This window comes from Caloenas nicobarica, chromosome Z (assembly GCF_036013445.1).
Source record: "Caloenas nicobarica isolate bCalNic1 chromosome Z, bCalNic1.hap1, whole genome shotgun sequence".
Classification (NCBI taxonomy): Eukaryota; Metazoa; Chordata; class Aves; order Columbiformes; family Columbidae; genus Caloenas; species Caloenas nicobarica.
In genome coordinates, this window is record NC_088284.1 from 98,638,264 (window position 1) to 98,664,677 (window position 26,414).

The 26,414-nt window shown below is 43.8% G+C and overlaps 1 protein-coding gene across 7 annotated transcripts in view; it reads left to right on the top strand.

Annotated features, from left to right (window-relative positions):
- ST3GAL3 (ST3 beta-galactoside alpha-2,3-sialyltransferase 3) overlaps positions 1 to 26,414 on the top strand; it is a 182,167-nt gene that overhangs the window by 120,859 nt on the left and 34,894 nt on the right. For 5 of the 7 annotated variants that reach the window (XM_065655958.1, XM_065655962.1, XM_065655961.1 and 2 more), the window contains 3 exons: positions 1,231 to 1,294; positions 8,618 to 8,713; positions 13,423 to 13,609. In XM_065655958.1, the coding sequence (XP_065512030.1) occupies positions 1,231 to 1,294; positions 8,618 to 8,713; positions 13,423 to 13,609 (347 nt within the window). Of the gene's footprint in view, positions 1 to 1,230; positions 1,295 to 8,617; positions 8,714 to 13,422; positions 13,610 to 20,120; positions 20,351 to 26,414 lie in introns of all 7 variants that reach the window. The other 2 variants (XR_010607808.1, XM_065655960.1) reach the window with 2 other exon arrangements.

The window sequence follows — 26,414 nt, forward strand, 5'->3', positions numbered from 1 at the left end:
CTTTTGAACTAGTTGACTGATATATTTAAGGGAAGGATATGATAGATATTTACCATCTCCCAAGGAAAGTGGAATGGGACTAATTATTCACAGTCTTTTCTAGTATAAATGCTCAGAGAAGCCGCATTCAAAATCAGGAAAGGGAAGTGACTGAAAGTCCATAGGAATCCAGAAGGATTCTGCGTTCGTGAACAAGAAATCACTGAGGGTTGCCAGATACATAGAAGCTACCTGACACGTGAAGTCCATTATTTGAAAATAATTAAATGGTAGAAGAGAATTTCAGAGAAATATTGCGTCTGCTTTGTTTGCTTTGTTCTTATGCTTCTCTTAGGCATCTGCTTAAGGCCACAGTTAGAGTCAGGATTTGGAGACAGATGACTTTTTATCAGGCCCAGTACAGATATTCTGAAGTCACTGATGCATTTGTAAATCCAGACTAGCCAAAGCATTGCTGCTGCTTGGCCCTGGGCAGGTCATGATAAAGGGGTTTGGACCTTTGTGGAGGAGAGAGGTGGAAAAATTAGGGACAAAGGACAAAATCTAGAAGGAAGCAGACTCAAAAATTTCCATAGTCGATAGAATTATTTATGTGTGATCATTATGCTTGTACAATTTGATAAATTTAATTTGTGTCTGTGTCTACACTTGCAGACATATCATCTAGTTGCTATAGCATTCACTGGTTATCAGTGTAGACTGTGGTTCCATGGGCATTTCTTTAAGCAACTATGATGGATTACTTGGATTCTGCCATGAAGGGCGCCAGACTGAGGAACTGAACCTAAACTAAAAGTAACCCAGGAAAATAAAAAGCATCAGTTTTAACCTGGTTCTGTTCCTACATCCAGTTCACCACTCAGCTGCAGAAAAGCTTTCCTGAAAGCAAGCATTGACAGCGACACTGGCTTTTTCATGTCTGAAGTGTTTGTGGAACTTCAATCTCAGGGAAGTGGGTATGAAACCACTGCCTTAAACTGCACGGTGTTTGTTCCCTGTCACTCTGTCTGTTCAAGGCATTTGCACACTGCATCAGAATTTGGCACAAAATATGTCTTTGCCACCAGTCTGTGAAAGTCACTGTCCAGAGAAAACAGGAATATGCAAGTTAAGGTGTTAATTCCTAATGTGAACATTATTTCACATCCTTCAGATGCTTTACATTACTTTGTTTTTCATTTCCATTAGAAGTTAGAACTTGTTCCTAATGTCTTCTTCCTTTCTCCCCAGATAATCTGATCAAAGCCATCCTGTCAGCAACCAAAGAATACCGTCTAACTCCAGCTCTTGACAGGTAAGATGAGACCTTTTAGAATAAAATGTGTAAAAGTGACTATTTTCCACGTGTACTAAATAAATTTCGCTAGATATTTTTGCCAGAAATTGTTGCCAATAAATTCAGCGGTGCTTTGGAAGTAGATCAGGAGCTAGAAACCGAGTCCTCTTTCCAGTAAATCTGTAAACTCTGGAGACCTCTTTTAAGTCAAACATGAGTAGAAAAATGTACCTTTTGACTATTTCCTAATCTTTTGTTTTATATGGTGTCACAGTACACCCTCTTGCTCCTTTTTCGAATAAGTAAATAGCTGCTTTGCGATAAATACATCATTCTTTTCCAGCCTTTCTGACAAAGCAACGGAATCACAAAAAGCTCTTAGAGGGAAAGAAGGGGCTGGCTTGTCCTAACAATGTTTCGTTAACATCTCACTCCTAGAGCAGGAATATGCGACTGTGTTGGCCAAGCCTGTGCCAGAATGCGGTAGCAGTCTCCTAGGCCTTTGGTATTTGGACTGATGCCTTCAGAAGCTCCTTTCATTCTTCAGTCCTATTGCTGAGGTTCCTTCTGAAACTTGCTGTCATGTCTACAATCAGCTTCCTACTGATAGTTCTTTAGTCTTTCCTATCCTTGCTTTTCTGTCATTCCTTCCCTTTGCCCTGCGGTTTTCAATTAGTGCCAGAGGTGGTTTCTTTCAGAAGCTGTCAGAGGTTTTTATTGGGACATGATCTCTTTTCAAAGTCCCGGTACTATTCCTTTCCAAGCACTGGTGCTTCTGAACCCAGGCTATAGCACAGTTCCTGCCTTCTAAACACATTGGTTTTATTTCCTGGCCCAGATCCTCTTCTGCCCACTTTTCCATGGCAAAGTCCACAAGCTTTCCAGCCTTTCCTCCACATCTCTCACGCTGGTTGTAGATCTCACCTGGTGTCGTTAGAGCTGGGAGTTACTCTCTGTGTGAAAGTTTACTCTTAGTTTCTTGCAATCCATGTGCTAATTTAAGTTACTTTGAAGTTTGCCTTGCCTCACAGCAATGCCAGATAGGGATGGCTTTCAGAGGTTGGATTAATTTGAGAAATGATGCTTAGAAGGCAAAATCATTTTACAAATTGCCTTCTTAGAGATTTTGCACACAACTGAGTCTCACCCATCTGGGGTTTACCTCAGCTCTCATTGGAGAGTTAAGATTTTAATCTGTTGAAAAATCCACATATAGACTCTTTCAGAAGGTTGCTTATGGGAAATTAGTGTTAATGACATAGAGGGCAGGTGGAAGATTCTTGCAGGGAATGTTAATGTAACTGTGACTCTTGCTGCTCACTTATTCTTTGAGGAGTGTAATGTGTTTCATTTTTTTTAAGTAATTTCTTGGGAGGCTGTGAAACACAGTCACTCTAGCATGAGCTGCTCACTTTGGTTTAGCATTATTTATAGAGTTTGGTGCAGAGATAAAAAAGATTGGACACTCAGCCTTCATGAAATGAAGTCCCCAGTATATCAAGTATAAAGGAGACCTTAGGAACAATCTGGAAATGTATTTCTGTAGTATTGCAGTAACAAGGTTTGGTGGCGCATATGCCTGTAAACACACAGATATCTTGGGGAAATACTGTTTTCCTGGGAACTTCTGTGATAAATACAAAGCAATGGATGTTGGCTGTGTAGTGCATGTGCCTCACAGCCAAATACCTCCCAGAGCCCTTCCAAGTGAGCAGGTCTTAGAGAGGAAAGATTGAAAGTGAAGCTGGGGTGGGAGAAAGTGACAAAAAAGGCACGGGATAGCAAGTCACAAAGAAGGAGCCTAAAGCAGTAGTTGGATGGAGTTGCAACAGAGGGTTACTACAAGGGAGAGCCTGGCTGCTGCAGGAGGTCTCCAGGCTACCACAGTGCTGCTCTTGTAAACCTGCTTGGTGAGTAGGGCGTAGATGAAGACTTGGGTATGGTTCCCAAAATGTTCTTCAGCTGTGATCTTCAGTGATTTACAGGGCTGGCAGCAATGAGTATCTGCTATTTTGGATTCTAGAAGAGCTGATGGAGTAGCCTAATGAGGGAAGGTGAGCTACTTTCTCATCTTGTCTCAAGCTCAAAGCAGAGACCAACAGTTCCTCTCTGTGGCAGCTCCAGTGTGCTGGGGAAGAGCCTTGAGGTTCAGCTCATTCCCTTACTGCTCACTGGTCAAGGAGAAAGTCTACACCTCCTCACTTTGCTCAGCTCCGTGCCACAACTGGAGATTGACCCGAGGGCTGAAAAAATGCCTTATTTTGAAAGAGTTAAGTAAGATGTGCGGCTGGAGTCTGTGAGGCACAAGGGGTCAGACTAGGAGATCTTGCGAACCCTTCCACTTGTATCCTCTCTGAGGCTGATTCTAGCAGTAGGGAAAAAGCACCAGGTTCACCTGCTCTTTAGGACGGAGTTACACCAACATTTAACTTTAGGATGCTATCTTCGCTGCTGCCAGCTCTTGGACTGTAGCTCCCTACCCTCTCCTTGTGCTGCTGCGATTTAAAGAGGGACTTTAAAGTGGGTCACTGAAATTACTTCAGTTTAAAAGGTTTTTCTCTTAGCTCAGGTCATTCCAGTGACTTCCTTTACAGAGCTTCCCTCCCACTGAAGAGCTGCACCGGCACAGCGCTGCACGGCAGGAGGAGAGGCAGAGGCTGGGGACAGGACGGGAGGGTGAGCACTGCTGAGCCCATTAAAGCAAATGTTCATGTAAGCACACGCTGAACGCAGCGTTCCCAGGGGAGCGGTGGGAGAGGCAGGAGAGGTGAGATCAGAGCCGTGCGTGGGAGCACAGGGAGGAAGGAGGGGATTAGAGTTGTATGGTGGGGGATCTACACCAAGCCTTTGGTCTTGTCCCCACCCAAGCTTCTCCGTTTCTGTCCTCCTTCACAAACCTGTCCCTTGAGATGTTACCTTCGCTTGCCTCCCATAAGCCCCGGAAGTGAACTTGTTTGTTTGATTATCCCTGTGCCAAAAGGGCATCCTAATGCACCTTTTCTGACACAATGTACCGACATGGTGCTGAAATGAGGCAAACTCAATCCTTCCGGGTGTGCATACACCTTTCATCATCCCAAGGCAGCTCTGCCAACTCACTCCAGCTAATCCCTCCATTGAGGAGAGTTGTGTTAATAACTAGCAGCAGCTGGAGGGCATGTGAACAAATGCTATAATTCACGCCTGTAACATAGCGCAAGTGATGCCGTGCTTTCTTAGTTTTCTTCATGACTCCTTATTGTGGCACCTTTGTGTTGAACTGCTCATACTGACCTGCTTCTGCTCCAGGGCAGGAGGCGGGTAAAGCTGCAGTTGTGTTTGTCAGCGTAGTTGCAATTCAGCTCTGAGCTTTTCTACAGAAGACTGGAGAACCAGGAGACTTAAGAATTAGTGTTCTTTTCCTTCAGTGCTGCCATGTTTTTCTCCCTAACACAGATGCTAGTGGGCCTCGACTTTGTCACTTCAGAGTTCTTTTGCCCTTTTTTGGCTTTTCCAGGCCCAACATCCCTGGAATTTTCACTACTTGTTTTGTGGCTCCTCCAGTGGTCTGCCCCTCATTCTGCAAATTGATCAGGGCTTGGTTTCTAGTTCCACAGCTCATCTGCTGGCTGGACTTCAGTGGATTTTTTGGGTTAAATCTCTGCTGTGGTGACCTGTAAATTTCCTATGAAAAGACATAAATATAAAAGCCTGACTGATCCTTTTGTATTGCCTCCAGGTGGTAATGAAGAAAAACTGAGAGTAAGTTTATAACCAAGAGGAGTCTTTACTAGTGCAGCATATAACTAACAAGTGAGGAAGGAACTTGATAGAGCAGAAGAGATGTGCGTGTCCCTCTGGCTTAGGCTGATAGCACCAGTTTAAGTAGTAGCAAGCCAGATCAAACCAGAATATGCTAAGCCTCCCTAAGCACCAGTTACCCTGAAGATGTGTTTTTTAATTATTCTGTTATATCTTTCCTCAAAGCTTTTGGTTCCAAAGTTGCGTAAAGGAAGGCTTTGTGGTTTTTCTCCCCTGACAAATCCCTCCAGTGCTTTGATAAGAGAGGAATAGGAAGTAGCAATCGCTACAATGCATACATGTGTTTACAGTGCTATATTGTTCAAGAAAATCTGTATGAATCCTGGTTTTGGTGTAGATGAACTCAACCTCTGAGCAGCTGTGTCAGGCTATACATCTGGCTGGAGCTCCCAGCTTAGGGCTTTAGGGAAGGTCTTTCTGGTGTGGAAAGTCCGTGACCCTCCTTCTCTTACCACCGTGGTAGCAAACAAACCTGGGCTGTATCTGATGTGTTCAGTCCTTGAGCTCTTCTGGAAAAGAAATACAGCTTTGACATACTATGTAAACAAACAAAGAGGTATTTACACACCTCTTTGTGGAGAAACAATTGAACTGAAACTGATGCTGCCTGCACAGTGTTTCTCCAGCCGGTAGCTTGCCTGGAGCCAGCAGTGACTCTGCAGGTTTCCCATGCTCGGCCACCCTCAGTCAATGCTGTGAAGGAGCTCAGCTGCACTGGTGCCAAGCGTCCAAACTTCTGCTTGGGATGTAAGGTCAGGTGCCTGACATCCCTAGCAAATGCTTCACTTTTACAGTGCCATCGGGTGGCCCTACAATCTTTTCCTGTCCCACAGTGTGCCTGTCAAAAGCTGGTGAGACCAAGCGAGCTCCTTTCTGCCGGTCTTGATCAGAAGTCCGGGCTGTCCAGATGTGATGTGCACATCTGATGTGCAGAACCCAGGCAAAGCCCAAGACTCACCTTATCTTCATCGTGTGCACCTGAAGAAAGCAATCTGCACCTGAGTACTGCTTTCTGAGCGTGCAACAGAAACTTCCAGCTTTGCGATGAGAGTGGGCAGAGTACTTTGGAAGGAAATGTAAGAAAAAGCTGCCAGAAGATCAAAGATTATATTGCAGTGGTTAAAATCGATCTGGAGAAAATGTAAAATTGCAATAGGAGAATTTGCCAGAGCCAAAGACTAAGGAAGTAAGGAATGGGAGGGACAGGTCAGTCTAGACATTTTCGTAAGGCCCTTCTCTGAGCAGTTCTTTACTGGAGCCAAGTCAAAAGCCAGGCATCTCAGAGGTGACCGCGCAGATTGTGCTTACAGGATGAGGATTACGTTCTGCAAACCAATGACTATAAAAAGAACATTGGAATGATATACATAAAGTCTCTGTGTAAAAGGGACCCTGCTTTGAGCAGCATTAGCTCCGCATGCTGGTCTTCCAGAGTCAGTGCTTCACAGTTCTGCTGAGAGGTTGAAAATGGTTCAAGGAGGTACTGCAAATGTGACTCTAGATCTAGGAGAGCTGCCACACTGTAAGAGATGTGAGGAGCTTGCTCCGGTTTGTATGGTCAAGAGAAAATTAAGAATGGGCTTTGATCAATCTATAAGTACCATGTGGGAACAGGGCCATGAAGAGGAGCTGCTGGAACAGCTTTGGCTGGTGGAACTGGTTCTTTTCTCTCATGCTCACCAGTCTGACCTGTGACTGATTGTCCACCTAGAGGCAGATGTTTACACACAGTGGTTTGTCAGTAAGTGGATCACATGCAGATGTGAAAGGGACTGCTGACAGTAGATGGTGCTTTAATTTAGCAGAAAAGGGAAGAATGCAATTAAGTGGTTTGAGGCTGAAACACGCACATCTGTATTCAAAATTGGTAAGAGCCATCATCCTAACAGTAAGTGGGAAACATATAGAGGGGAGTGTCTATAGCATTCAGCCTTTGGATTATAGCACGGTATTCTTCGAAACATAAAATTAAGAAAAGTTATGTCTTGGAGACAACCGGGTAGAGAAATTACAGTATTTCATGCAGCAGTGTGCTGTTTAGGAGGTCAAACTTTCTCGTCATAATCATCAAAAGAGCATATTTTCATCTGAAATTCACTTGGCCAGAGCTGAACTATGTCTTTTTTCCCTCCTGCAGCACCTTTTCCTTAATGGTTTTGACAAAGCTGTTACCATCTTTGTCACTCAGTTGGGTGTACTTGGAGCTGACTTTTTCCCTTCCCTCCTTGACACAATATGCTGCCTGCATCAGATCTTGCCTCTACTTTTTCCCTGTCACTAGAACTGCATTTTTTTATTGTGCTGTTGTCTATAAAGTTGTTTCTCTATTATGATTTGATTATCACAAACACCCACACTTCTTTGACCCTTAGGGACAGAAGCTCTGGGCTAATATAATATATTCATCTTGTTGAGGAGGTTTTTCCTTTTGGAAAGGCTGGAATCTACAGTTAAACTTCATCTGAGCAGGGGAAGCTGTTTCTGAGCATTTCTTGGTGCTGTTAATTCTGCACATATCTCCAACTAACGGCTCTGTCAGCGGGTTAACCCTCGGTGGTTTAGCTGAGTCTTTAAGTGCGCTCCAGCTCTACAAAGAGAAACCCCACATAAGTAGAGCTTTCCTCATGCTGGCTCCTTAGACTGATTACAGTGAGGACAGCCTAGAAGAGACCAGTCGACTGTGCCTGGAACTAGGAAGGCCGCCTAGCCCGGAGATCTGCTCCAAACAACTAATTGCCTTGGACCTTTTCCGAAAAAGGCTCTGCAGACACGTATTCCTTCAGTGAACTACCAGAGATGGAGGCACGTTGCCAGAAGAGCCAGCTGCGTTTGGGATTAGATGGCTGGAAAGAAGTCCTCTCTCCGTCTTCAAAACGAAATGACTTTTTAACATCTGCTGCGGAGAGTTCTCGTGACTCACGGCTCCACGAGAAACAGTTCTCTTCCTTCTCTTTCCTGTCTCTTTGTTAATTAAGGTTATTTTCCTTCCCCTTCCTCATCCATTGTGTCTCCATATATGTTTCCTACTGGACAGGAGTGAGGAAGGGTCCTTTTCTATCCATTTAATGTTTTTCTGTCTCTTGAAGTCTCATGATAACTGCAGCAATTTAGCACTCAGCAAGGTGAGCACACCCCAGATAACCTGGCAAGATCTGCCTGCACTCAGAAAATTGCTTGGAGAGAGGACTTCCTCGCTAAGCCTTTGGTTTATTGTTATTTCAGTGCTAAATGAATAATGAGAAGGTTTAAGTAAACTGATGGGTTTGATTCAAGCCCATCATACCAGGGGTGTGGGGGAGAGGAGCTGCTTGTCCTGACAGCTCATCTCATTAGGCCACACGTGGCGTGGGTTGTTGAAAGCAGTTTATCACGTGTAATGCCTGGGCATGATGGGGTGAGCTGGGGATCGAGTGTATCTGAGGCCTCCCCTTAATACTCTAAAAGGTTTCCTGTAGTTCTCAGATAGGTGCAAACTAAATATGTGCAGCTTGGTGTGTTTGAAGTTATGTTACAAAAATCACCTCTTTGTTTCTTTCACAGTCTCAGTTGTCGGCGGTGTATTATTGTGGGAAATGGTGGAGTACTTGCAAATAAGTCACTAGGATTAAAAATTGATGACTATGATGTTGTTGTCAGGTGAGTCTTTGCCATCACAGTTTTCTTGGGTTTTATTCAGTTTCTCTATCAGTTCACATGCTATGCAGGCAAAGGTTAAACCTACGCTATTGACAATATCCATTTGTACGGAAGTATTAACTAATATAGAGGGGAAAAAACAAAGACCATATAAGCGTTTGTTAAAAATGGTGATCACTTCAAAGGATAAAGGAACTCCTCAAGCATTCCATTTTCCACAGTTGTTCAGGAATATGCTCTCTCCCATGATCCCACTTGAACCTTCTTTTTGTGATCCCCTTAGGTGGTGAAGCAGTAAAAATACTATTAGATCTGCTCACAGCTACATCCCCCGAGTAGCTCAGGGAAGTGTTATTGGTCGTACATGTGTAGCATTCCCTGGGATCCACACTTCACACTTAGGATGGGTTGGAGGGTGTTGGTCTCTTCTCCCAAGTAGCAAGTGATAGGACAAGAGGAAATGGCCTCAAGTTGCACCAAAAGTTCTTCATGAAGAGGGTTGTGAAGCAGTGGAACAGGCTGCCCAGGGAAGTGATGGAGTCACCATCCCTGGAGGTGTTTCAGACGTGTATAGATGAGGTTCTTAGGGTCATGGTTCAGTACTAGAGTTAGGTTATGGTTGGACTCAATGATCCTGAGTGTCTCTTCCAACCGAAATGATTCTATGAATTCTAGGATGGGAAGAACTAAGAACAGCGCAGCATAGGGTCTTAGGAAATATTAAGCCTCCATGAGTGAGGACCCAGCAATGATTAAACACCTGTAGATGCACTCTAAAAGTTGTGAATACTTTGCCTCTGTTTCACTGCGGATGATGTTGAATCAGGGAGCAGACGCAGAGCAGTGTAGGAGTGGAAACAACGACAGTCAAAGTTAGGACTTCTTGCATTCACTGAGGACCTGGATCATCGCCATCTCAGAATGCTTGAAAAACGTGCTGATATGTGAAATCACAGGTCTAGTCATAACTCTTAGTAATAAATCTGTCAAGTCAGGGAGGTGTTCTGGGTGACTGGAGATTAACAAACATAATACCTGTACTAATGGAGAGTGAGAGAGAGTGTGTGTGTAGGAGGCAGGGGGGGATATGCTCTAGGGAGCTACAGACCCATTAGTCTGACCTGAAAAAAAAAATGCAGGGCTTTATAGCAGGTTCTGAATCATGAGTAACAAAATATTACGATGGTAAATAGGAGAAGTGGGATAAACCATAGTATAAGTTTATAAAAACTGTTTTAACGTTGTCTAAGCTGGTATTTATTTTCCTTAGTAAGACAACTGACTTCATATTAAAGGGAATTTAACTGATATAATCTCTCTGAACTTTAGTCAACCATGAGACATGGTGGCAAATAGCAAATTCTTAGCAAAGGCAGAAGAAAGAAAAGGATTAGTAAAAGAATGTAAGGCATAGAGAAGGTATCATTTAGCATGGTCTCCTTTCTCTCCCATGTGCTAGTAATGGGCACATGAGGAAAGAACAGAATATACATAGAGTAATAAATACCTTCTAACTCTGGACGAAAAGACCAAGAAGATCAATTTCAGTCCTTTGTTCCTGTGAACAGGTTCCTGCTTCCCCAACAGTGCTCTGGACACAGGAATGGCTGTTCAGAACAGGATGAAACTTTTACAGCCCTTCTCCTAGTTCATCCCACTGTAAGCTGCTAGTGAAGAGTTCTTATTGCTCGTCATAGACTGGTGATTTGCAGTTATTTGAGCTGAATTAAAATTCAGTTATAGCCTCTTTGTGGGCTCAGACTGTTCAAAAAGGAGCAAAAGTACAGTTTCAATCCATCTGGACTAAGCCACCCACTAAGATTTACGTCAGAAAGTCCACTATTTAATTTCCAAATGAAAAGTTCAACCTTTTCTCTCCACATCCGTAAATCTAAGTCAGTTTGCAAGCTGAGAGGATAAGAGGGCAGCTAAGCACCTGTGCTGTTTGTGGGGTGGATGAGGGAGAAAAAAGTCAACTGTAAAGGTTAAATGAAGCCAGGTGCTTGGATGTGGGACTGAGGAGGTGAGGGCAGACTTCTTCTTAAATGTATCCAACTGCTTCTTTTGCTCCTGGGGAAGTCCCTTGTGTCTAGCACCCTTTTTCATGGGTGGTAAAACTCTTCTGAAGGATCAGATTTGGGACCTAGGAGGTGAATTTTAAGGGAGAAAATGCGGTACATATGTGAACAAAGGAGTGATCCAGCAGTATGTGTAGTTTCTTGATGCAATGTGTGTTACCATGTCAGGATCACGAATTGCAGCAAAAAATTTTGATCTTGCGGCGAAGCAAGCCAGATCAGATTTGACAGTTCTAAACCAGCTTGGAGTGAGTTAGTGACTTTTTTTTTTAAACTGGATATTATCAAATTTCAGTGCAGACGTTATTCCCAGCTGTCACACTGTTTACCTGGCAGGAGCTTCTTGCAGCAGTCAGTCATCAGTGCTCTGAAGTGCCTCCTTAGAATAGACTGCAGACAGGAAAAACAAGTATGTGTCAGAAATTCCTGGTTAGAATGAGTTAGGCGTTCACCTGATGGTGACACAGTAGTGATATTTGGGAGGGTCCGAATGGTGCCTAGGTTAGGCGTTAGTGTCTCTAAGCTCCCTGTGTCATCGGTGGATACAGAGACAGAAAAACTCTGAAACTTCTTATGGAGAAAAGTGCCTGTCTATGGGCAGTACGAGGAGACCTGGCATCCAGACTGAGGTTTTCTAAGATTTAGCTGTGTTTACAACCACCAGCGTGTTCTGCCTGAGCAAGGGTTCAAGCTGTGGAGTTTGCACCTTCCTGAACACAGGCTGTGGCTGCCAGAACTTCTCCGGCTCCGCCGCCTGCGCTGCCCCGGGGGCACTGCCCGTGGGGCCAACAGTGCCGCCTCATTAGCAGGACTCCATCCTCACCACTCCGTCAGCAACTCACGCTCTGGCCCTTTGCTGGAGACCCGAGTTCGTTTTACTTGGGGAAATGGTTTGTTTTGTTTCCTGTCTAGATGCAAAGCAGGGGTCCCAAGTTTTGGGCACTTTAACAAGGTAAGCAGCAAAACAGCAAACCCAGCAGCTGGGGATGGGAAAAACCCTGGCAAAGAGCTGCACGTAGACATTTGAAATGACTGCAGGCGCTAAACTTTCCCTCCACTTCAAGAGGACAGATGAAAATATGTGTAACTATTAATAGCTTTCTTTACATAGTACTTTGTATTTATCCCTGTTACTTTTAGGGCCATGTGCTTTTACATTATGTTGGCTCATCTACCCCAAAGAGACTCAATGCCTTCAAGTTTAAATAACATCCATAGCAAACGTGACTGATGTATGATTGTGCTATCAGTAATGGAGGAAAAAGCAAGGGATCAGGCTGGCTGGGAGCACTGGTTTTGCAGGCAGTCAGGTCTAGATACCTCAAAGCAAGGGTTTCTAAACCACGAAGAAAGGCTTCGTCTCGTGTATAAATTGTGGTGGTGCTGATTCCTAAGTTGTTTTCCCTTTAATATTCTATTCCTAATGACAAACTAAGTATTTTTACTAAAAATACGTAAGAATTTATTCTCCCAAACTCAAAATAGAATTTCAGATTGTATACAGGGATTTTCTTCTACTAAAAGGTTTCCCACCTAAAATGCTTACCCAGCCTGAAAAAGACAAATCCAGATCCTCGTTAGCATTCCTACAAAGCAAAATTTGCAGTCCATAAGCACTTTAAAGTATATTGAACTACCCTAAGTCAAGGAGGCTGCAATAATTCAAGCAGGCAATGCTGTTCCATCAGGGGCTGCTGTTTGATGTCAGCAAGATTTGTATTCCAATTTACTTCAAATTTCCTCAGCTTTGGGTTTCTGGTTTTGAATAGAAGTTCTGAGCAACTTTACTGTCATAAAGTTATCATTGCTGTTGACACCAGAGCGGTTTGTTTTTTTCAAGGGAAAAAGCTTTGTCCCTGAGGGGTGTTTTAACAAAAGCACAGCTAGACACGTAGCAATCTCTTAGAAATCAGTGTGCCCAAGAGCAAAGCTGTGTGTCTGCTTGGGTGCTTTCAGCGTGGGATGCACTTCCACGGCAGAAACTCCTCCGAGCCGGTGTGACCGCAGCGGTGCTGAGCCTTACCCCAGCCTCTCCCTTTGCGCTGGCATTGCAGGGCAGCTCGCCTTCTGCATGGACCGCTTTGGGGAATTAAACCAGGTGGAGATTGTTCCTTTGGTTTCTTTTTCAGATTGTTAGCTGGCTTAGTTCCCTAAACAGTCTCACTGCAGATAAGATGAGCAGTGTAAGCTCTGGACTGGGGTGAGAGCATGAGGCTGGTTTAAATCCACTTAAACTGCCATCCTCTATTTCATCCCAGCCTTGCAGAATCCAAGTAAGATATCCCAGGAGTGCTGGGATGTTAAAATATTAATGCTTAGTTTGTAATTCTAAATTTGCAAGGAAAATATTTTTCAGTTTCCTTTTCCAAAGCTTCCAACCTGATTTAAGTCACAAGAGTGGATATGCAGAAAAGGTTTGCATTGTATTCAATTACATCTTTTAAATAGCTTCTAATTAAACTGTTGTCACTTGGTATAAAGCTTCATGAATGTGATGAAGAGCTGCAAGAGTTAACATTTGCTGCTGTACCAGCTGCGTGCAGGGGCTTGCGCGGCAGTGGTGGCTGTATCATCAACATACCTGAGCGCGAGTGGGAACCCATGGCAGTGTCTCCTCTGGTTGCCTTGCAGGCTGAACTCGGCTCCAGTGAAGGGCTTTGAAAAAGATGTGGGTGGCAAGACGACCCTCCGGATCACATATCCTGAAGGTGCAATCCAGAAAATGGAGCAGTATGAGAAGGATTCCCTGTTTGTTCTGGCGGGATTCAAGTGGCAGGATTTCAAATGGCTGAAATACATTGTTTACAAGGAGAAAGTGGTAAGAACACTGTCAGCTGATGTTGTGAAGGTCACCTAATTAGAAAGGGTGGGCAGACATGATATCACAGTCATACTTGCCACATTTTGGTCTGAGGAGAGTTCATCTCTGTGTCCTGTTGCATTTAAGTGAAGGCTTTTTCTACCTCTGTGGGCTTCAACTTTAATGAAATACATTTTACAAAGACATCTCTCTTTAACCTCACCTTGCATCACAGATGAGGCTTTCTATTAAAGATTACGCTAGTGTGTACCATGAACAATGAATTTAATTTTTTTTTATTTTAAAGAACATTATAAAAGGACCAGCATTTGCATTGGTTTTGTGGACTCCTAGGATTTAAGAGTAGAGGAAAGAAAAGAGCAATGGCAAGGGAAAGAAATAGGAGTTTGGAGATAAGAATGTGATGGCACAGGAGGGAAGGAGAAGACAGCAGCAGCACAACTTGTTGAAAAGGCTAAGGTCCACAGACTCAATGTGACCTCCTGAATAGCACAAGCCATTATATTTTCCTCTATTATTGCTATACTGAGATTCATGATTTGTGTTTGGCTAAAGTATCACCCAGAAGAACAGTTTCAAGTCTAATTTGAAAACATTGAAATGGTGAATCCATAGCTTTGCCCATGTAAATATTTTGTCCCAGTCAGTTTCATTAAAGCCCTCTGAAGAGCCATGGACCTGTTAGTAGTCAGGGTTGTTCTCTGTAATTCACCCATCCTGAATGGAATCAGGCTGCAATCACTGACTTCTCATTCAGTGGATGATTTGTCTTTATCTGTTGTCATGAAATCCAGAATAAATGTTCTCTACTTGCATATAGTTCTTGTTTTACAAATCCTGTATATCTGTTTTCAAATGTTCTTTAATGCTTTTCCAGCCAGTAACCAGACAAATGGGTTAATGTTCAGAGGATGGGATGTTATATCCTGTGTTTAGAGACAGAGAGAGGAGGTTGGCAACTCACCATATGCAGAATGAAACAGTCTGCAAGTATAATTGTATACAGTTGTTACATAGATGGCCTTAAGAGCTCATACTTTGCTCTTGTCTCACACTGGCACTAACTTGACATAATTTTCCTGGTACCAGACAGATGAAGTTATCTGTGAGCCTCTGAGCAAGCACAAGTGGCCTTTCATGAATAATTGAGGAATTTTCTTTGGTTTATTTCATGCTTTTGTTCTTCATTTTGAGCAAGGAAAAGCCCTGGCAGTGTCAGAGCCCTTCAACCTGAACACAGTTGTAGGAACTCCTACTGTTTAGCTTGAAGTTCAAAGGATGGATTGGCTTGCTTCAAAACAAATTGAATTTCCACCTGATGCTTGCAGTCATGCAGTCATCACTAGATTCTAATGTGGTATCCACTCCTCCTGGAAAGATGCAGCAAGCAGTTTGTTAAAACTTGCTAGAAGATTGGGGAGAGCAACTGCAGTAATCTTAACGGAGTGCTTCAGTGCCCAGCTTAGCAGAGAGCAGAAAGAACTTGAGCTTCTTGTATTGCATGTTGCTTGAGTGCTCTTGTGATTGGCTGCTTATCCTTCATTACTTTGGAATAAACACCCTATTTTTTTCAGTTCTTGTAGGTGATGTTTTCCAGATCTCTTAAGTCCTGTTGCTCTTTTGAATGCCTGCAGCTGATTCATCTTTTTCATAAAGAGCAGCACCCAAAAATGTACAGAGTACAGCAAATAAAGAGCAGGAAACAGCTACTTCACTCTAGCCTTGCCGTTCTCATGCTTTGTACATCCACTGCTTTTTCTGCCTTTCCCACAGCCCGGGACTGAAGGTGAGTGTCCAGTTCCTCAAGACTCCAGATCTCAGGAAGAACTGGAGAGCAGCTACTTCCCCAGCTCCTCACCCTGTGCGTTGACTCCTCCTGCCCAGGAGCAGCACCGTGCACTCATCCCTACCAATTCTTTCTTCCAGAACACATCTCCAATTTGCCAAGTTCCTTTGGCAGACCTTTCCAGCATACCTGCCATTCTTTCCAGATTCGTGTCCTCTGCAATTTAATAAACATACTTCTTACTCCATCATCCAGGTTGATAATGAAAACACTAAACAAAGTTGGTTCCTAGGCAGACCCCAAAGCTATAACATCCTTCCATTTCTATAGCGAGCCCACTGAGAACTCCTCCTCGATAGATTTTTGGCCACTTCTCAAATTGTATCACAGTAGTATCATTAATAACATTTTTTGGCATATTTGTGAAAGTGATATGTCAGAACCTTTATTGAATTCCAATTCATGTCTTGCTTCTCTGCTATGAAACTTTTTTCCCTATATAAAGAAATACTTTTTTTTTTCACTAATGATTCACTCTTAACAAATCCACCTGGGTTGTAACTCATCTTCGGTATTTTTTTCAGGTGCTTACAAATAATTAATCTTGCTATTCTGAGAACTGAAATCAAAGATCATCTCTCTTCCCTTTTTTGCCTCCTTAAGTCTAGGCATTATTTTCATCCATTTTTCAGTCCTTTGACGCCCTACATGTTCTACACGAGTTCCCAAAGAAAATTGTTGCTAGTTTTGAGGCTGCTGAGCCAGTTCATTGAGTACTTTAGGATGCAGTCCAGGTGACTGGAAAACATCTGCCTTGTCCTCTCTAGTCTGATCTCTTTCTATTTGAGGCTGAGATCTTGCTGTCAGTGGCTTTCGCTGCAAGCAGGTGGCTAGCACAGCTGCTTTTTCTAGATAGATGCAAAAAAGTGCTGTCTTGTAGCTAGAAGCAGCAATGTGATGGAGAAATAACAGTGCTATGGGATAAGGCATAGGTGTCTGTTTGTTCTGGTAGTGACTGCTAGTATTTTTATCAGTGTGTGGTAAGTTCAAAATTACAAATGCCTGTGCAGTGCGCTCTGTGGAGAGTTTCTGTTTCCTTCCCAACTGATTTCCCAGAGAAAAGGGAGTTTCTTCCTTTCCTGGATTCATCTCGAGGTACTTGCTTGACCTCGGAGCTGTGTGTTCCACTGTTGCTTTTTCCTTATCTGAGATGAGGCCTGCTAAAGAACATGACTTCCTCAAAAAATGGGCTGTACTCTGCTTTCTAATGTTTCCTTTGCCCCTGACTGTTGATGACAACTGCAGGTGTCCGTGGTAGTGTCACAGGTGGGGTGTGAGACTGTCTGAATTCCTTCAGACACCAGACCTGGAGCCACTTGGACCTGCTTCACCAGAGATTCTGGGCCAGTTACCAGGAGCCTTGCTTAGTCCTCTCTCGAGTAAGTTAAATCAAAGGGAGTTTATCAGAGAAAGAGCCAATGAAAGGCGAATGGCTGTTTATTGCTGGGGTCAGTGGTCAGGTAAGCTTATTCTCCCTGCAGCTGAGAGGGATTTGCTCCATGTTATGTTAGTCTTTTGGCAGCACTTGCACACTGAGGAAGGGATAAGTACTTTGCAGAGAGGAGGATTTTCAGGAGATAAGGAAAAAGAATCAGTGTGATTCAGAAGCAGCAGCAGGACGGGAAGGCAAAGGGTTTAATGTGTTACACACAGTCTGGTGCAACAGCCTCCTGGAGATCTGCATGGTACCTTGGTGTCCTCGGAGACACTACAAGCAGAAAGAGGAGCACCGGAATAGGGACCAAAGAAGAAGTAAAAGCTCAACTCCTTTTATTTCACACTAAACCAGAAATATCTGGAAGCAAATAAAAACTTGAGAGAAAAGGATGATCTAGAAAAGGGACAGGTTTGGCTAAATATTCATACTGCATTAGCAGCAATCAGAAGTAGTTTCACAGAGTTCTGGGTGAGCTGGCACTCAAAATTCTGAATCTGGTAGCAAGTTAGGGCAGTACTGTATCACTGCAAAGTATAGACCTGCATGTAAGGGGAAATTTGGGTGAATCTAGGCAACTAAAATCCTGGTAATCTGATTTCGGTCATTTGACAAGCATTAGAATAAGCTGAAGGAGAAAATGATTGCACTTGTTCCAGGTAAATGGGGAAAAGGGAATCTGGGATGGAGAAAGGTGACGTGTTGAGCAGAGGGGAGGGTTGCACCGTGCTGACCTAACATGTCAGTGTACAAGTGGAAGGGAAGTGGGCTGGAGTCCCACAGCCTGCAGTCGCGGGAATCCATGGCTGTTGCAGAAGGGTCACAGATGTGAGTCGTCCGTGTGTCTGCGTGACCGGTCTGGCAGTGCTGGCTCGCAGTCATTGCTGCAAGAGCTTCCTGACACATCCAGGCAACCCTCCTCTGATGACACAGCTGCTGCTAGTGCTTCCCCAGGGGAGGATTGCTCAGGGACAGCCACTCGCAACAGTGACACTCTCTCCTGGACTGTTCTTTTTGACAAAAGATGTTACCCATACGTATTGTGACCCACCCTGCTGCTTCTCACCGCTGTACCCACCTGCATCACCCCGGGTCTCTCAGTGCCAGGTCTTCCTGAACACCCAAAGTACCAGAGGAATTACAGGGAGGAGATTTTTGGCCATATTCTACTCTGTTTTGCTGGAGAAGAATTAAAATAATTATCAAAACCTGAAACTTTCACTATTGTGTTGAGGGTAGGTGCTTCCTGAAACAGAGGAATCTGCAAGTGCCAGTTATGCAAACGAGCCACGGCCACCTGGGGCTGAGGCTGATTCCAGGGTGGTTTGTTGCCCATCATTAGTGAATCACAAGGAGCTCTCGTGCTTGCTAGGGCTCACTTCCCTGAACATCTGGCACATGGCAGCAAAGCAGCCAAGTGAGGGCAAAGGTTTCACTAGGAATTGGCAGCTCACAAACTTCCTTCTCATGTGGTAATGAGCCTGCCGACGCTTCCAGCAGGAATCTCTGCAGCCTTTGCCAGGAGGAGTCACTTGTGCAGTAATTGCCTGCGGCACCTTGAAGCTCTCTTTGATAGTGAAAGTCATGGGAGCGAGTGAGCACCTGCCTGCCAGAGAGGCCAAGCTGGGCTGTCTGGCCCTTGCAGGGACATGTCTCTGACGACTCGCACCCTGCAGTGATGCCATCTGAAAAACAGTTGTCCTCCAGGAGATGATGATACTCCAGCATGTGGCTCTTGCTTATGGAGATCTTACAGCTGTGGCAACACTGGATAAATTTTTTTTAACCTTTTATTTGGGAACTACATTTCTGCTTTAAGTCAACAGGTTACTTCTAGCCCTGCTAAAACGTATGTTACGATACCTTCCTGCCTTGATCAGGATGCCTTACTGTGCTAGAGCCAAGGCTGGACTGCTGCCAGAGCCCTCACTGTCTGCTGAGCTTTTGTTTAGGGCTTCTCTTCTTCCATTAGTTAATGGCCTTGTCATGCTACGTGTTTGCTAGGGCAGACTGTGAACGTCACAGGCTCATAGTACACTGCAGATTCCTTGGAGTCTGAAATAGCCTTGCCTGGGGCTGTTTTGCATCCCTGAAAAAAATATGAGGAGCCACCATGCTCTTCCTATTGGCTTGAGGAAAATAGTGAGGCTGTGAATCTGTTCTTGCTGTCCAACCCCGAGCAAAGCTTCATCCACATGTGCGTATTTCCAGCTTGGTTAGAACCTAACACCAGCCCTTGAGCAGGCGGTTTCTCTGGGTCTGAACTAGGAAAGGAGAACCGGCATTTTCCAACACTATTACTTGCCTTCGTTGATAAATGCAGTGGCCACTGCCACTGACAGTTTCACTCCAGAGTCTGTTTCTGGATTGCAATACTTCCTTTCCCTGTCCTTCTCCTAAGGGCTTGTCGTTTTAAAATATTTCATATACAGTTGGTCTTTTCAATTTTGAAAGGACTGTGAGAAGGACTCTTCATCTGGTTTTGGTGGAGCTGTAAATCCACCACTAGTTATCTTAATGCATTATGATTATGAAGCTTGGTTATGGATTTGTGATGCCTGATCCTGTGCTGAGACAGAGCTCCAGCCCATCTGCTTAGAGATGTGCCTGGTTGGTGTTGCCTTGTGTCCTCCTGCTCTCCTTGGGCTCAGGTGGAAGGGGACAGAAACTGGACTTGCTGCTCCACCATAAATGAGAGAAAGCTTTTGAATTGGGAAAGCTTAAGGGTTGTCCTATTTTTTTCACAAGTTTGAGTTTTCCTCTAAATAGTAATTTATAAACAATCCTTTCACAAGTATATAATATGCCGGTGAGTAAGGCAGGGGATGTGCATAAAGGACATGATGAGGCTTGCACCAGAGGAGAGGCAGGAAAGCCTTTTCACGTTGATTGTCCTGTGGTCCCAGCACACAGAGCAAAAGGCCATTGCCACTTGCAGAGCGTGAGGGGATTTTTAGGAGCAATTGATAGCAGAGAATTGCTTATCACATCGTCAGGATGGTTCAGTGCCTGGTTCAAGGCGGCTGAACTGTTACTAGATGTTGAAGCGGAGAAAATGCCTTGTAATAAAGTGAAAACATGATGCAAACTGTTCTGACTGAGAAGAGGTGGGAGGGTCTGCATGATGTGTTCTGTGCACAATATTACATGTTCCTTTGGCAGAGAGTAGCTGGGAGTTAGTTTGTCTTTCTGGAATTATTCTTAGGACAACACTGACTCTTTTTTAGGTTTTCATCTCTCTCTGGCTGTGCAGAAGGCTGGTCCGTACCGCCTGAGGGGTTGTGCTCGCACAGTCAGGACCTGCTCCCCCAGTACAGTGCCTTGGTGGGAATGGCCCAAGGAAACCAAGGAAGACTTGCATACAAAAAAATAATTCCTTCTCTGGAGCTGGTCTAGGAGGCCAGAGCCATTTCCAGAAGATGTAAGATGTATGAACGCTGGTGCCCTATGAGAGAAGGTGAGCCAGTTTTTTTCCACTCATGGTTAGAAGAGAGGCTAGAAGATACATGGGTATGCTATATAAAATCTTGCCCTTGCAGACCAGAAGAGGGAGAAGAACTTAGTCCTGTATTGTATAGCTTTTAACAAGCTTTTGGGTAGCGCTGTGGTGAGGACCATACAGGAACCTCAGTAGACAAATGACCCAGTTTGCGAAAATGGGCCTTGGGGGAGACTTCCTGGCCAGATTCCCAAAGGAAGGTTGTTGGTATGGAAAGTGCAGGCTGGAGCTTGCCCTAAATACATACCTGCATGCAACAGCATAATAAGATTTGGCAGGTCACTGCATAGCTGAGAGCTGTTCCCACCCAGGCATACTTGGTGTATCTGTAAGTACACTGTCAAGCATCTGCTGGTGACAGGGGCTGCCCTGGTGCTGTTGCATGTGCCTATGTAGCATTTCATATTATCAGATAGATGCACACTGGACAATAAAAGTTGTCCACCTGGATTGGATCGTCATCAATATCCACAAGTGTGTAGCCACATTCACCTGAGCTTCTGGGGCAGCTGAAGGAAAAAAAAAAATCCATAAGTACACTCTTCACTGGATTAAAAAAAAATCCAGCTATCAAAAGTTTGTGAAGTATCTATATTTGTAGGAATACCATCATTGATTACCCCAATATTAAACAGTTTCTCCTTAAAATTCAAATAAAACTACATTGGCATGCCTGCCCTTCCAGTAGTTCCCACACCATTCATGGGTTCTGTTCTTTTTTTGTCCCTTGCTTTGCTTGCTAATACCTAACTCCAATTTTCCTTGCACTGTACCTCCTGTTAAAAGATGAGAAGCATTTACTCATGCTAGGCTTCAGTAGTCCTTAAAGAACCTTTATCTCACATCTGCCAAGACAGCATCATCTTCATTTCTGGCTCAGTAATCCTCATTGTAATGTGAAAATTGGAGAACTCCAGTAAGATTTTTATTCTTCTTTAGTTCCTTTTCCTTCACATCATTATTAATTTAAGAGATCCAAGCAGAATTTGCCCCCTGAAGAGGCTGAATAATTGCCTTAGCAGGGCATCTTTTCTCACATTACCTCACCATCTTGCTTTATCCTGAGACAATTTGTTCCTAAAATTGTCATCTTCTAATATCTTCTGATGTCTGCTGCCATCCAACTGACAGGTGCTGCCCTTTCCTAGATGTTTGATTGCTCCTTCCTTCTTCATCCATGACTCAACCGAAGTCAAAAAAGAGAGATAATTTAAAGGGTTGTAGTTCCTCCACATTTCTTCGTTCAAAAAGCCAGCATGAGTGAGGGCCAAGTGAAGAGCTAGTGCAGCTGTCTCGAAAAGCATGGGGAGGGTGCTCATGTTGCACTCGCCCTCTTTGGTAGGCACTAGCAGTCTTCAGACATCAATATTATGCAAATCCTGGTAGGTGCACGTCAAGGTCATAGTGCTTGTAAACTCAGGTTATACTGGTTAGTGAAATTGGTCAAAGATGGGCTTGGAATATCTGAGGCAAGGTAAAGAAATTTATTCCAAATCTGATGCTGTTCTTAATGAAACACACAATTCCGTAAACAGCAGAACTAACGAAATTGCACTGTTGCCTGTGGATTTATATCCTGCTCCCTCGTGCCTCCCTCAGTACTCTCAGATTTCCCCCAACTCATAAGTACCCAGTATGCTCCATCCTCCCTTTGATCCCTGACTACTGCCTGGTGGTTGCATGCTGGCCAAGACATGCTTGTTCACTAGCCCATACGAATGTGATCGGGCACCTGGCAGACCAAATGAACAGATAAGTGCTGAACTCGCACGGCATCGTCTCCACCTGGCCTCACATGCAGACACGTGGGTGGTTCTTCCATCCAGATGTGCGTGGCTGTGCCACCAGTGCAGCCCGTGCCTGCTGAGGATATTGCATTGCCCACATGTGCAGCAGATGTTCCTCTGTACTGGAGCAGCGCTTTGTGAATCCAGCACATGGGAGAAGTCAGAGAACACCTTCAACAGTGAAACTGAGACATCGCCCAGAGGGTATCAGCTATTCATGCAAGCGTTAGTGGAATAAAGATGTTCTGTGTTAACACTTCAGTAAAGAACTACAGGAATCATTTGAAGTCTGCAAAGCGTCCCTTAGTCTAAGAGATTTGAGTTCAATTTATTTAGCTTATGCATGAGATTTTAGGGAGATTGACTTGTAGTCTCTATGTACCTAGAGGGAACATTTAATCTCAGAAGACTTTTTAATTTAGTAGGAAGACATATATCTGAAGCTAGGCAAACGACCAAAAAAGGCAGTGCATTTATATCAGTATAATTATTTTTGCTACATCTGCCCTGTAGGCTTGATGAATTTGTTCTTGAAGCCTTAAAACCAAGACTGGAAATCTTGGTAAAGTTCTGCTCAAGCAGTGTGAGAGTGCAGGGCTCGAAGGAGAAGTAACTGATGGAGAGAGCACCCAGGAGGATGTCGGCAGGATCTCTCTTGGCCTTTCGAGCCATGCTGATAAGAAATAGCAGAATGTGGTGGCTTGGAGCTGAAGCTACTGACACCTTTTTCTGAAATAAAGACTTAATCCAGTGTCTGGGAAAATTCTGTTTCCTGAGATATACCCAGGATGGGGCTGCACTCTTGGGTTTCCTTCTGACCATCCTGTTCTGTGACTCTGGGAACTCCTGTCCTCACTCTCTATGACCCGTTTCTTCACTATGAGGAGCAGGATAGCAAGCCAGTAATACCCTTGACAGCTTTTCATGACAGTAAATTATTTGCTTCACCCAGTTGTCTGCAAGGGTCACAGCAAACTTTTTTTCTTCCTGGGGCACAATTAGCCAAACCCATTTCTGCATCCCGAGGGAGTCTGAGGTGAACAACCTCCAGCATAACACAATTCCCCAGAATTTCCCTTCAGAAGGCATTGCAACACCACAGGATGCTGTGAGTCCACCTGTGTGCAGCGTGAAGACTCACAGAGGAGGGGGAAAAACACTGATTTGATTTTGTAAATAAAATCACATGCTTTCTATCAATGGCTGAAAAGAGACTCCCCTTTCACAGCTCCAGGAATTTTGCTATCTGCATTTTTTCTTCTTTAAACTGAAAAAAAAATTAAAAGTCTGAACAGTAAATATTTATCCAAGATGTGTGGTTGTTAATATGATCCAGTCTTCAGTCATTTTGAATGGTGTCATGATGACAGATGTTAATTCAGAAAGGAATAGATTGGACGATTTATGCCTGAAACACATGTGTTCCTTGGCGTGCTCCATGGATTACTTGCATAGTTAGTGCTGTCTGAGCAATTTGTAACATTTTCTCTGCACCGAAGCACTGAGGGCTCCAGGACAGGGGCTTGACCTATATCTCCAATTTGCTATAATAAACACTGAGGTAACTGAACTCCCCATTTGCTATTTTCTTCCAAAATTTCTCTCTCCCCGTGTGCTCCGGCTGTGTGTGGTGCTTCTGGTTCTTCCTGAGAAGAACGGGAGCTTCTTTCTGCAAAAGAGGAGGATGCTCCTGTGTGCGTAGGGCGCGAATCCCTTACCTCCTTCCTCTCCAGATTCCCCCCTACCTTAGCACTCGCAGTTATTTAACGTGAACACTTGTCCTGACAACAGAAAAGAAAATAAACCAAGCCCCGTGAAGGTAATAAGCAAGAGAGAGATTCTGGGAAGGCCTCACTTTTTTTTTGGTAGTTTTTTGTAGTTGTGAATTTGTGGGATGTGCCTAAGGGGTGTTTCTTCTCTTCTTAGTTAAGACTAGGTTTGTAAAAGTGTTAGGGTTGGTTTGTTTGTTTGTTTAATCAGAAACATAAAATTGAAGGAAAATGGCCAAGCTATTGGGTGCACAAAACTTTTGCTAGTTCTACTCAGAAGTTTATCTCAGCTGGTCCATCAGTTGTGTTTTGGCCACTTTCTGTGAAATGAACTTTGCGCACAACTGACAAGTACAGAAAATACTGAGCCTGGACTAGACAATCAGCACTTTGACTATTTGGAAAAAACTCTTAAATGTAAATGTTCTTTTTGGATTACAGTTTATTTAAATTCTCATATTTTAAGAATATTAAATAGTGTTACTCTAAAACTCATCTTTTGTAAAACACCTATTATTAAGGCAAGTCTAGAAAATAAAGTAGGGCAGGAGCTTCCTGACATCTTCCCAGCCTCTTCATATTTTGACCTTCTGCTTTCTCCTCCTAAAGGATGCTGAATAATTTGTATATATTCTATATGAACACTCAGTGACCATGCAAATTATTTGGCTTCTCGTTTCAGCAAAGATGCCAAAATAGGAGAAGACAGATTTTCTGTGTACTCCTGCTGTAAAAACAATGTAAAAATTTCCCTAGAGGCTCACTTTGAGATAACTTCGGAAAACGATGAGGATTTCTAGGCCATAATTCTTGCTGTAGTGATCCGTTAGCTCTTTTTTGTTGTAATGTGCCAAGAGTTTAGTCTAAATATGTGCCGTTTAATGAGACGTTGTTTGTATTCAAACTCATGAACCAGTTCAGCTCCCTAAAAACAGACTTTGTTGATGGGTGTCCTCAGATGCCCTGGGATACCCTCATGCTTTGTCACTGAAGCCTGTAAAGAGAGCTTTTTTAATTTATTTTTTTCATTCAGGCATACTGTTGTAAGTGGAGCAGGTACCTGTACTTGTAGTTGGGATCACATGTTTTCTGTTACAAGCAACTGGGAAAATATTCTATCATTTTATTACACTGTCACCTCTGAGCTGATATTTTCCATGCCATGTGTTTGGCACAGCTGGAAAGTTCAGCTAAAATAACTTAGCTGTCTCTTAGGATGAGGCTACTGAAAATTGACAGTTTTATGCCTGTTTAAAAAAAAAAAAGTCTCCCACCCTATTTTGCTGAGATACTGCAGGTCCTCAGGGCAGTGGCTGGGAATGGTGAAGCTGTGTCCCATGGCTGTGGTTCCTGCTCTTCTGTGAAACGCACTGGCTCTGCTCGCTCCTGGTGTCCCAAGTGCATGGTCTGTCCTACCAGCCCCCCCTGCCCTGGCCAGGTACCCTTCCCTGTGTGGTTAGCTGGGACGTGGCATCTCCAGGGATGTAGGAATAAAGTAGGATTTTCCTTTCAGTGGCTTTTCCACAAAGAGACTGGGGCACGGACTGGGAGCAGGGAACCCCTCCTGGACTTGCAGGACCCCCGTTTTCTCCTGCCGGCCACCTGGGCAGCGTGAAGGAGCAGCAGCCTGTCCTGGTGCGTGGCAAGAGAGCAAAGCAGGACTATGAGAGGTTGAAAGGTGATGGGTACTGGGGACAGCAGAGAAGGGAAGGGTTTTGCAGCCAGCAGGCAACTCCTCAGACGTGGGTTTGTTGGGTGTAAATAGTTCAGGAGCCCTATGAGGGTGCATTTTTTCCTCATTCGGCGGCTGATCTAGAATACAATAGCTTACTGGAGCTTGTAGTTGCACTTAGAGGACTGTGCCCTGGATTTAATTGCTCTATTTGACAGACTTCTTCGTGAGTGGATTTTTTTTTTTTAACATATTAAGTTACTCTTTAAGACTTTTTAAAGAGCTTCATGGTTGTAAAAATCAAGCTGCCAGAAGTTACGGAAAGCAAAAAAAAATAACATTGCATTTTCAACATGAATTCAGTTCTCCTCTGCAGATGTTATCCTTAATTACATCTTGGCTCTTTTAGAACACAGCTGTATACCTAGTGAAGAGGGAAGACTGAGATTTAGACTCATTTCTGTAATGCAAGACATTCAGCCTTTGTATGAGTAGCATCAGAAGCTGTAGAAGATGTTGTGGGTAGGAGAGAGGAAAGAAGAGGATAAAGAATGGTCTCCTGGTCACAGACACTGAGGATTCTTCTTGAGGAGGTGGTTTGGCCTTTAACTGACTAATGTGATGCTGGGCAAGTTAGATCAGAATTTCCCAAACACAGTTTATGTCTTGTGGGTGGAAATGCAGGAGAGCTGGGTGTTTGGCAGCAGCAGTCAATGGAGTTGAACTGTGAGCTTAGCAAATGTTCTGAAAATTCAGCTTAAGGTGTCTGAAGTATCGCATCAGAATGCAATGGA